This window comes from Pteropus alecto, unplaced genomic scaffold (assembly GCF_000325575.1).
Source record: "Pteropus alecto unplaced genomic scaffold, ASM32557v1 scaffold46, whole genome shotgun sequence".
In the NCBI taxonomy this organism is placed as follows: Eukaryota; Metazoa; Chordata; class Mammalia; order Chiroptera; family Pteropodidae; genus Pteropus; species Pteropus alecto.
The window spans coordinates 1,228,959-1,241,272 of record NW_006439231.1 but is presented as its reverse complement, the minus strand read 5'-3'; the positions used below and the strand labels follow the sequence as shown (position 1 = coordinate 1,241,272).

At 31.5% G+C, this 12,314-nt stretch overlaps 1 protein-coding gene across 2 annotated transcripts in view; it reads right to left on the bottom strand.

The window, feature by feature from the left end:
• Window positions 1-537: 537 nt before the first annotated feature.
• Window positions 538-12,314, bottom strand: part of CENPC (centromere protein C) — a 71,624-nt gene continuing 59,847 nt past the window's right edge. For both annotated transcript variants that reach the window (XM_006916520.3, XM_015592939.2), the window contains 4 exons: window positions 9,858-9,953; window positions 7,992-8,146; window positions 3,144-3,234; window positions 538-2,047 (listed from right to left, as the gene is read on the bottom strand). In XM_006916520.3, coding sequence (XP_006916582.1) covers window positions 1,977-2,047; window positions 3,144-3,234; window positions 7,992-8,146; window positions 9,858-9,953 — 413 coding nt within the window. In that variant the 3' untranslated portion in view covers window positions 538-1,976. The remainder of the gene's footprint in view (window positions 2,048-3,143; window positions 3,235-7,991; window positions 8,147-9,857; window positions 9,954-12,314) is intronic.

The following is a 12,314-nucleotide window of genomic DNA, read 5'->3' as shown; positions in this document are numbered from 1 at the left end:
TGCAAAGGACCTACAATGGTCAAAGCAATCTTGAAACTCTTGAACAAAATTAAAAGAATCACAGCACTTGGATAACTTTTCAACAGAGACAACTAGTCATCTATATAAGAAAATCATCTGACCTTGACCTCTGACACTATAAAAAAGAAATTAATTTGAGATAGATCATAAAACAATACATAAAAGGTAACCATAACATAAAACCTGTATCTCCCTAAAGAAATATCATTTCAAACCCACTGGAATGGCTAAAATTAAATACTAGTAACACCAAATGTTGACAAAGATGTGAAGCAACTGCAATTCACATAATTTGCTGGTCGGAGCAAATTAAAAATGATATAATCATTTTGGAAACATGTTTGGCAGTTTCTCATAACATTAACAATACATATAACATTAACCATACTTTAACCAAGCAATTCCATCACACATATCAACCCAACAAAAATGAAAACATATGTCCATTAGACAACAAGAATAAACATAGCAGCTTTACTCATAAGAGCTCAAAACAGGAAATAATCCAAATGTCCATTAAGAGTAAAACAAAGTGGTATATTTATATGAAATACCACTCAGTAATACAACATAAACACCAATTGCTATACATACTATACAGGTGAATCTTAGACATTTGCTGAATAAAAGTATATTTTATAAGTCCATTTATAGAAAGTTATAGAACAAGTAAAACCTATCTACAGTGATAAACAGAATAGTGGTCTACGAGGTAAAAATGAGTTGGTAGAAAATGATTTGGACAGAATAGGAAGAAACTTCCGAGAGTGACAAAAATTTTGTGGTTTACTTAGGTGTAAGAAGTGCTTATTAAAAACTCATTGAACTGTACTTGAGATCTATGCATTTACTATATGTAATTATATCAATAAAATAAATGTTTCACTTTAAAAACACAATCAAGCCATTGCAGATGACTGACCAAATTTTGGCCAGTCTAGGTAAACATGGAAACACATCCAATCACATAACTCTTGACTTGGGAAAACAAGTATATCAATTTCTCCAGTGATAAAAAGTTCATTCATATATCAAACTCAGAAACTTCTTATGGAGACATTGGGAAATACAATAGACAATATCCTAGCAAGGTTCACATGAAAAGTAAAACATCTACATTTTTTTTAAATAAAAGCAAAATTTCAAGTACACTGTTGAATTACAATTCTGACAAATGGAACTAAGATTTTCGGGTTAATATGAGAATACTTAAATTCAGGAACAGCTGCTAGCAATTTGTTTCTGACATTTAACCATTTTGCTCCCTATATCTCTTTAGTTTTCTACATATCTTTAGTGCATGGTGACATTTAGAAGCCTGAGTCATTCTGTAATGATCTTTTCACACTGACTCTCTTGTTAATCGAAAGATAGTTTCTAAGCAGAAGCATTATTGTGATATCTACAGGTCTCAGAGAGTATGGCCCTGACAACATATCGATTTCAGACTTCTAGCCTCCAAAACTGTGAGACAATAAATTTTTGTTGTTTTAAGCCATCCACTCTGTACTATTTTGTTATGACGGCCCTAGGAAAGTAATACAGATGTATCATTTACCAAAGTTCTCTATTACTGTATTATTTTAATTAGTGTCTTAAAACTAGTATTTGGAATTTTTCTTTTAAATAAATGAAAATAATAATCATATCTCTTTTGACAAAGAAATGTCCTATATTTCACTATGGAAGCAGTGATTTTTGTATTCTTTTTATGTTATTATAATATGAATACAGGCATCACTACAAGCTTTGTGTATATTTGTGGAAAAATCAGAAGACACATATAGGAGTTTGAAATGTTTATCAGATATAAGTATACAAAAACTAAATAAAATTTTTATTTTAAAACATCACAAATAATTACAAACTCAATGTCCCAAATGCAAAAACTGTTATATATGTCTATATATGTATATGTATATATATACACATGTATTTAAACTGTGCTTCATCTTTTATCTTTTTATCTGAGTAAAGAGAAGAACACTTTCCTCATTCAGGAGATTTTTGATGTTGTAATAATTACCTAGAAGTAAAGCGATAAGAAAATAAAATTATTTCCATGAGAATCATATTTTTTGATTAAATGTTTATCCATCACTAAGACAATTAAAGTATATAGTAGCAAAAATTGATTCATCTAACCCAAAGTAACTTATTTATTAAAAAAATTCAAGAGTTAACCACCACCTGTGATCTACATAAGGTAAATTTCACATCATTATGATGATGAATACAAAGATGTATTTATTAGACATGGAAGGGAAAATCTCTGAACCCAATGGTTATTAGGGTCTTTGGAACTGCTGTGGATTCTCCTAATCCAGACATATACATATATAGCTAAGTATAAAAGGTAAAATGTTAAGTAAAATAAAATCTCAAAGTTAAAGGAAGGCAAATGCTACTCTTAAATGTTACATAATAAATAACAGCAAAAGTGAAATACAGATGGATAATACATATAAGGCAGGTTTATACCATTGAGTACCAAACTGTGACTTCCTATATATTAGAAATTGATACATACTAAGATTAATTGAGTTAATAAATGTAAAATGTACATAACAGGGCTGGCATTTACAAAGGACTACATAAATATAGCTATTATTATTGTATGTTCATCAGAATGTATGTTCCATTAGGGCAGAGATTTTTTGCCCACTTTTTTTGATGTATCCCGCACTCTCAGAGCAATGCTTGGTAAAATCGCAGTCATATTTGTTGAATGAATGAACAAATGAACAAACTAAAATCCTATTTATCTGATCAATAACTGATGAAGCATACTATTGTGTGTTTAAAATAACCTACTAAAAATTGTTTGACTACATAGTGTTCTTGAGATAATACAAGGGAAATAATTTTCCTTCTACCTGAATATAACAATATATTTTGTAACTAAATATTTTTATACTCAGCAAAAAACAACTCTAGTTCAACTTTCATGTATGAAAAACTAATATACTTAATTTAAATTAAAAGAAAAATATACCAAATTTCTTTGGCATCAGTCACATAACGCTTCATTTTAACCACTGTGGCTTCCATTTTTATAGTACTCATGAGCAACTATATAAATATTTAACCTTGAGACAGAAAATATCTTTAATTATTCTTACCTGAAGGAACATAGAATGAATCTCCAGTTGTTACTATATAAGGTGTTTCATGTAAGGTACATAAAAGGTCACCAAAGTCAACATAAAAAACCTGTAAAATTAAAAATTAAAATCAAAAATTTAAATCTCATCTTAAATGGAACAACTATACTCGTAAGAAACTTAAATGTGGTAGGTGGAATAACTGCCTTTGAAAGATGTCCATGCGCTAATCTCCAGAATTTGTTATGACACATAGCAAATGAGACCTTGAGATGGAAAGATTATCTTAGATTATCTAGATGGGGCCAATCTAATAACATAAGCTCTTCGAATGGAGAATTTTTCCTGCTCGAAGCAGAGAAGTCAAAGAAATTTGAAGTATGAGAAGGATCTGTAGTGTTGCTAGCATTGAAGATAAGACAGCCATGAACCAAGGAACATAGGCTATTTCTAAAAGCTGAGAAGGACCCTGACCAATAACCCATGAGGAAACTGAAACCTCAGACCTACAACCACATGGAATTGAATTCTGCCAACAACCTGAGTGAACTTGAAAGCAGATTCATCATAAGAGCTGCCAGAGAGGAACACAGATCTGCCAACATCTTCATTCCAGTTTTGTGATACCCTAAACAGAGCACTCAGCTAAGCCCACTGCACTTCTAACCTACATAACTATGAGATAATAAATGGGTGTTGTTTTAAGTCACTACATTTATGGTAATTTGTTAAAGCAGTAATAGAATACTAATAAAAAAGAAATTTCTTTCATTCTTCCCTATTATTTACTGGCTTATGAAAATTTAGAACCACTGTAAAGAATATCACTTAGCTATACTGGAAAAATAGCTAGGTATTATGTATACCTCCTTAAAAGTCTCATGTTGGGACATGTAACACAATCTGACTGATAAATCAAAGGACAAAAAGCAAAAAAAGCAAAAAATCATCAACATTTAAATAAGCATCGAGAAAATAAAAATGCATAAATCTAACTTTCAGTCATTTAAGCTTCCATATTCAAACATGGCAAATTTTATATTTTTTATACAAAAGCACCCTGGCAATGATCTACTTTTGGGAGACAACTAAACAAAAAATGTAAGGCTTTCAAACACTGAGACTCAAATTATGCAATTCAATCATTAAGAATTATTCCTCTTGCTCCTCCGTTTTTTCTTACTATTTTGTAAAATGAGCCATTTAATACATGCACCTACCAGTGAGACCGGTACTATTTTAACAACTTTTCACAGATGAAGAAAATGAGGTGCAGAGGAGTATAACTTTTCAAAGATATGAACTCAGGTATTTTGATTCCAGAATTCATGTTCTTAACCACTATATATACTAATTCCCTAAGTGGGAAAAAAGTCCTTGGAGTCATTTTTAAGGTATTTTTACAATTTCATAAAACAAATTTTTTTTACTGTCAAAAATTTTTTCCTCAATTTAAGATAAGAAGTAACAAACAGCACTACCCAGAAAATCAAACATATATATTTCTTGGTGTTTTTTCTTTATCTATTAAGTTTGGCTCTCTACATACACCACTCCTCATTTCCGCAAATATTTTGCTAAGGTTTTTTGAAAGACACAATAGTGATAAATTCCCATGAATATCTAACACCAACAACCAGCCCTATTCAGTCTCTCTACTTCCCCCATTCTATATTATTCTGAAATAAATGCTGCTCAGCATCATAAATCATTTGTAAGTATTGTAGTGTGTACTGAGAGATCAAGGTGCTTTTTAAAAATGACAACACTGTCAGCAAACCTAAAAATGAATATTTAATATCGAATACCCAGTCAGTATCTGAATTTCCAAAATCTATTAAATGTCATATTTTTAAGAGTTTTTTTGAATTGGGATCCAAGTTAAGAGTCTTAAATCACTGAATCTGTAGTCGTTCTCAATTTGAGCATGATTTTGCCCCTCAGGGGACAACTGACAATGTCTGGAGACAGTTTTAATTCTCATGAGTAGAGGAGTACTACTAGAATCAAGTGGGTAGAGGCTAGTGATGCTTCTAAACATCCTACATTGCACAGAACAGCCCCGCTACAACAAAAAATTATCCAAAATGTCAATAGTGCAAGCATGGTCTATGAGTTCCTCCTAGGTATCTCTTTTTTATTCTCTGCAGCTTATTTATTAAAGAAATCAAGCAGCAAAATTTGTTGTAAAAATCTGTGCACAGCTGGATTTTGCTGATTACAACCCCAGAGTGTCATTTGAAAGGTCTGTTATTCTTTATTTCCTGTAAGTTGGTAGTTAGATCTAGAGACTTGATCAAATTCACGTTTTTTTCTGGGTTTTTGGTTTTGTTGTTGTTGTTGTTGTTTTTTATACAGAGGTAGGGGAGGCAAGACTACTTCATAAATATTTTTTGTATTCTTCCATTGGGAGGCACATAATATCTGGTTGTACTCTTTTTAGATGTTAGCAGACATTGATGCTCAATGCCTAGATCTAATAGTTTATCAGGGGTTACAAATGGTAAACTTCCCCTCGTCTATTATTTGGTTAACTAATACTACAGTTTATATGAGAAAGGCAGAATAAATGTTTATTTCCCTTTATTTACCATACTTGTCAAAATAAGTTGGCTTTCTAGAATTCTCCAACATTGATGAATTGGTTTTTCTTTGTGTAGCAGTCTTACAAATTCCTAATGGTCTTTGGTAGTTTGCTACCAAGAATGATAAAAATATTCCAAGCTCAGCCTCAGGCCTAAAATTAGACATTTCTCTAAGAAACTGTTTCCTCTTAGTGTGTTGCTGAAACTTTTTTGCTTTTTAGTTCTGGAACATTTATTGTCTAATCTTCAAATATTCCTACTCTTTGCTCATTTGGGTTTTTTCTCTCTTCTCCTGTTTTGTTTTGTTTTTTCCTGTTCTTCACATTACTTAACTTTTATATTTTCCATTTCTTAATTTCTTGTCTCCTGGGAGAGCTCCCATAATTAATCTGTTAATTCTGCGATTGATCATAACAAATCTACTACTGCTTCTCTCTCTCTCATACAGATTCTCCAGCACTGAATTTGAAGGCAAGAGTTAATGACCTAGCTGGCTCTAAACCTTGTCCTTTTTATTTGTTTCTCAAAAGCATATATTTAAAAGCGAGTTTCATGTTTTAAAAATGTAAAAATATTCCCCTTGTTAAAAAAAAAACTTTAACCAATTTTCATTATAAAAATTTAAAGGCAATATTTAGAAGTAAAAATCACCTATAATCACCTAGTAACATGTGATTTTTCTACAGTTCCTTAAAGTTTCTGTCATTTTCATTTTTAAATTCTAATCAGAAAAAAACAGAATTTTTATTATGCAGTTTGCTATAATGTTTATACTAAAAGTCTTCCTTATGTCTATCCTTCAAAATAATATATGCTTAAACTAATATAAAAATGCTAATACAGTAGCTAGAACATGTAAGTGCTAAATAACTGCTTATTATCAGATAATAGTTTATCTCATTACTAAGTAAAAATATAAAAATAACCATTTTCTTCCTGCAGCACATTTCAATGGTTTCTAATTTTTGCAATTACTGTCAATGTTACAATAAATAACTACCTATCTTCAGCCGCCCTAAGTTTTAATTTATTTTCCTAGGAAAATTTTCCGAAGTGAGATTCATAGGTCAAGGGGTACAGATATTTTTCTAGTAATTTCTATTAACTCAATAATTATAAAGTACCCTTTGTTTTTAATGTGGATTCCTTTGACTACTGGCCATGTTAAACTCTTTATTATTCAAATTTCCTTTTGTATAATAAAGGCATTATAGTTCATTCATGACATTTCATAATGCTTATCTTCACTATTAATTGTTCCTTAATGATTACACAGGGATCATCTATTACTTTAGTTAAATGTGTTGTTTTTACTTTTAATAACACCTAGAGATCTATGACATTTTAATATTGTATTAAGAATATTTTAAAATATTTTAAATCTGGATTCTAGTTATACTGGTGTAGTAATAACTTACTCTTTGACTCTCATGTGTACCTTTCCCTTTTCTTGCCTCAATTTGCCCCTCATTGTTAATATAAATTCAAGGGTCCCCATGCTTGCTCTTTTTCAGCTTCCTTTAATTTTGTCATTAAAAAGAATTGTTTTGAATGTGATATTCCCAGTAACCCATGACTTCATAGGTTCCTGAAATGTCAATTAATGAACGATATGCATTAGGTGTAACATTTTTTAAATGCTGGTATAATATTAAATATTCTTAAAATTTGGTTATTTTCGGATTCTATAATTTTCCAATTCAAAATGCAGAAATATTACATATATATCAAACCAACACTGCGTGTGTGTCTCCAGTGAAAGTCAGAGAGACAGAGAGAGACTGACTCACCTTGAATCTCATTATAACTTCAACCAGTAATACTACTGGTAATACAAATGGTAATATATTATTTAGTACTTATTGATGCAACTAGCTCCTAGTCCTCAGTCTGCTAACTAGTTACATGATTTTGAAGAAGTCTTTTAACCTCTTTATTGCTAAACTTCATGGTGGAAGAAATGAGATTTAGACTTAATCTCAATAATTCCCTCCAGTTCTAAAATTCTAATGATTTCTGTGTGAACCTATATTCCAAGATTCTTTTAAGTAAAGACTATTCCTTAACCTGAATCTCAAGGCTACACTGCTACACACAGAAAAGGAACTTTTGAATAACCACTGGTTGACTGTCTCTAAACAGATTTAACAAGAAGATTATCTGTACACTATCGTAATAAAATATTATTTCTGAGGAAATAACATTTTTAATGCCTCATCATTTCCAATAATGCAGAACTGTACCAATAGCAAAACATAAATATATGGAGAAATATACTCACCAATGTATCTAGGCCAACATGCTGCTTTCCCTTTTCTTGATGTGGCCCTAATACCAATTTTCCAGTAGAAAAAAGGGGTGTATCCAATGTTTTATATACTTTCAACTCACCATGCTCAACTGAAAATTGATATGTATCTCGTGGCCTTAAAAGATCTAAGGGGAAAATATTAAAGATAAATATAAAACAACAGCAATGACAGTGCTCAATGATATAATATATACATACTTAATTATAATAGTTATTTTTAGATATAAACCTGCCTCAGAAAGACAAGAGCGATTAAGATCATTGACTTGGGAGCTAGAATGCCAGAGTCAAATTCTGTCTTTGTCTAACAAACTGTGTAACCTTAACCAAGTTACTTATCTTCTCTTTCTGTGCCTCCATTTCCTTTTCTATAAAATGTGATAATAATAGTTCATCTATATTTGAGTTGTAAATATCAAATGAGTTAATTTGTATGAAGTATTTAAAACCTTGGCACAAAGTAAGAAGTAGGTAAATCTTAGCTATGAATAATAATAATGGCAGTATTATTATTTCCATTAAAGATCAAATGAAAAACAAAAGTAGCTAAGAGATAAGAAAGAATTCCATATCTTTAAAAAGATGAATATGGCCCACAATACAAATGTATTATCATCATGCCGACAGATTTTTGGGGGGTTTGTTTGACTTATTATTAAATAACAAGATTTTTATTTATCAGGTAAAAGCTCTAAGTAACCAGAGTTCTAACTATTGCTCACAAATTACTATCTCCCTTTTTAATTTCCCTTTACTTACAAATCTTTCTAATTCTATAATTAATACATTCTTCTATCATCAGCTTCTGTTTCCTTGGATACTTGGGAGTTTTAGTAATCCCACATATTACAGGATATAGAAAATACACAGACTCATGAAACAGACAAAGTGATGAACTCCTAACATCCTAACAACACTCATAACTTTTCAAACCTGGTACAGTATAGCAATGTTTTTAATTAAGACATTATACTAAACAAAATTCTATGTACTTATACCTCTGCTACCAAATAACCTAAATATAGAAATAACTTTGTTACTGAAGAAGTAAGATGGAACCAAATTCACAGCCAAAATTTTAAGTGTGAATACCATTACTGCCTCTCTAGCTTGACCTACTTGTCCTCAGGATAAACAATCATGAATACTCACTGGCATAGTCATAAGAGTTGTTAAAACATTTAAATATTTCCTATATAGAAATATTGCCTGGTTGGTAAATAGTCTCACACTTACTCCCACCCACTACAGCACATTCTCCGAGACCTCCCATGGTCATCTAGACACTAAATATTTAATCCCTATTAATACAGAAGGAGGATTCTAGGACCTTTTGCCAGCCCTAAGGTTAACTGTGGCATTTGTTTGGCTTACCAGTCATCCCTACAAAGGTTTCATGTTCCAGGTACATTGGCATCTCACTGTCAAGAAGGCTATCTAAATCCTGCCCATAATCCCCTCTTGGTCTCATAGTAAGAGTGTATCCTGGTGTCTGCCAGCTAACTTGCTACAATTCCCCATAAGCAGCCCTTGTCCCCATGTGTCCTGGTCAAAGAAGGCCTGGAACCTATTGGGAAAGGCAATATTCCTGATGGTAGTATTTCTATCCCAGAGGACAAATGCATGGGACTGTATGTCCTCTGTAAGTTGTTTGCCATCAGTGCTCCCCCAGAGTAATCCTCATATAGCTGCTTACTGGAATTAGACCCTCCACTGTGCTTTGGCTCTGAAAGAGCTAGGAAGAGAAAGAGAAAGCAGACAGGCCTGTCATTAAATCAGCAGTTCATCCTTTCTAGCTGTTAAATTAAGTCTTTTCAATATCATCTCTAATCTTACCCATGAGAATCATCTTTCTTGTTTCTGGGTCCTTTACTCTTGTTGGCTGCAAAGGATCTCCCAGAGGTATATTCAGATTTACCACTAATTTTTCCTCTGCAAAAGAAATACAATTAAAATACAAACTATTTACTTAAAATTCTTTTCAATTAAAAAAAAAAACTAGTATGACATACAGCTATGGACAAGTTGTAAAAGAAAATTACTAAAGGACAGGTTAAGAGCTTCCCCCACAAGAAAAATCTAACGAGGTTCATCACCACCAACTCAGTACTATAAGAAATGTTAAAGAAACTTCTTATGAAGAAAAAAAAGATCAAAAATATGAATGAAAAAATATAGGAAAGAAAAATTCTCACTGACAAAGGCAAGCACGTAATAAAAGCAGTGGATCAACCAACTATAAAGCTAGTATAAAGGTTAAGAGACAAAAGTAGAAAGATCATGTGTAATTACAATAGTAAATTAAGAAATACATACAAACACACACACACAAAAGAAGTAAAAAATAATGACAAAAACATAAACGTGGAGTGGGTGAGTAAAAATGGTAGTGACTTTAGAATAGACTGCTATAAGCATAGGTTGGTATATAAAAGCACATGGGACCCACAAACCAAAAATCCACAAGATATACAGAAGAAACAAAGAGAAAGAAATCTAAACACAAAACTTCAAAAAGTTATGAACATAGATGAGAGCAAAAGAACAAAAAGAGAACTACAAAATAATCAGAAAATAATTGATATAATGGCAATAACAACATACATACTGGTTGGTAATTACTTTAAATATAAATGGATTAAATGCACCAAGGGAAACATCAGGGTGGATGGATGGATAAGAAAACAAGACCTATACATATGCTGCTTACAAGAGACCCACTTCAGAATGAAAGACACACACTGACAGAAAGTAAAGGGATGAAAAAAGATATTTCATGCAAATGAAAATAAAAAGAAAGCTGGGGTAGCAATGCTTATGTCAGACAAAACAGACTTTAAAACAAAGGCTATAATGAGACAAAGAAGGTATTTCATGATAAAGAAATCAATCCAACAAGAGGACATAACTCTTGTAAACATTTATGCATCCAACATAGAAGCACTTAAATATATAAAGCAAATATTGACAGACATACAGGAAGAGATCAACGATAATACAGAAACAGTCAGAGTCTTTAATACCCCACTTACATCAATGAATAGATCACCCAGACAGAAAATCAACAAGGAAATTTTTTGGTCTTAAAAGACACATTACCAGATCTATTTAATTGATATTTTTAGGACATGTGACCCCAAAGCAGCATAATACATACTTTTCAAGTGATCATGTACATTTTTCAGGACAGACCACATAATAGGCCACAACAGAAGTCTCAATAAATGTAAGACTAAAATCATATCAAGTATCTTATCCGATCACAATGGTATAAAACTAGATATTGATTACATGACGAAAACCAAAATATGCACAAAAATGGAGGCTAAATAACATGCTACTAAACAATGAATGGGTTAACAATGAGATCAAGGAAGAAATCAAAAGATACCTTGAGGGAAACAAAAATGAAGACTCAATGACCATAAATCGATGGTAGTAAAAGCTATCCTAAGAGGGAAATTCATAGCAACACAGGCTATGAATTTTTCTATAAGCAAGAAAAATCTCAAATAAACAATCTAACTTTATACCTAAAAGAAGTAAAAAAAACAAAGCCCAAAGTGAGTAGATGAGAGGAAATAAAGATCACAGCAAATAAACAAAACAGTCAAAAAAAAAAAAAAAAAAAAACCACTACAAAACTCAATGAAATCAAGAACTGGTTCTTTGAAATAATAAAACTGATGAACCTTTAACTAACCTTATCAAGAAAAAAAGAGAAGACTCAAATAAATAAAATCAGAAATGAAAGAGAAATGACAACTGACATTACAGAAATACAAAGATTTTGGAAAAATAGTATGAACAATTTTTATATATCAACAAACTGGACAACCTGGAAGAAATGGACAAATTCTGAGAAACATACAATTTTCAAGTTTGAATCAAGAAGAAACAGAAAATCTGAACTGACAACTACTAACGAAATCAAATCAGTAATCAAAAAACTCCCAAAAAATAAAAGTCCTAGACTAGATGGCTTCACAGGTGAATTTTACTAAACATTCAAAGAATTAACACCTATCCCTCTCAAACTATTCCAAAAAATTGAGGAAGGCTCCTAATCTCATTTTACAAGGCTAGCATTAACCTGATATCCAAACCTGACAGACATTAGAAAAAAAGAAAATTATAGACCAATATCCCTGATGAATGTAGATGTAAGAAACTTCAACAAAATACTAGCAAACCGAATTTAGCAATAAATTAAAAAGATCATACACCATGATCAAGTGGGATTTATCCCTAGGATGCAAGGCTGGTTCAATATCCACAAATCAATTAACATGA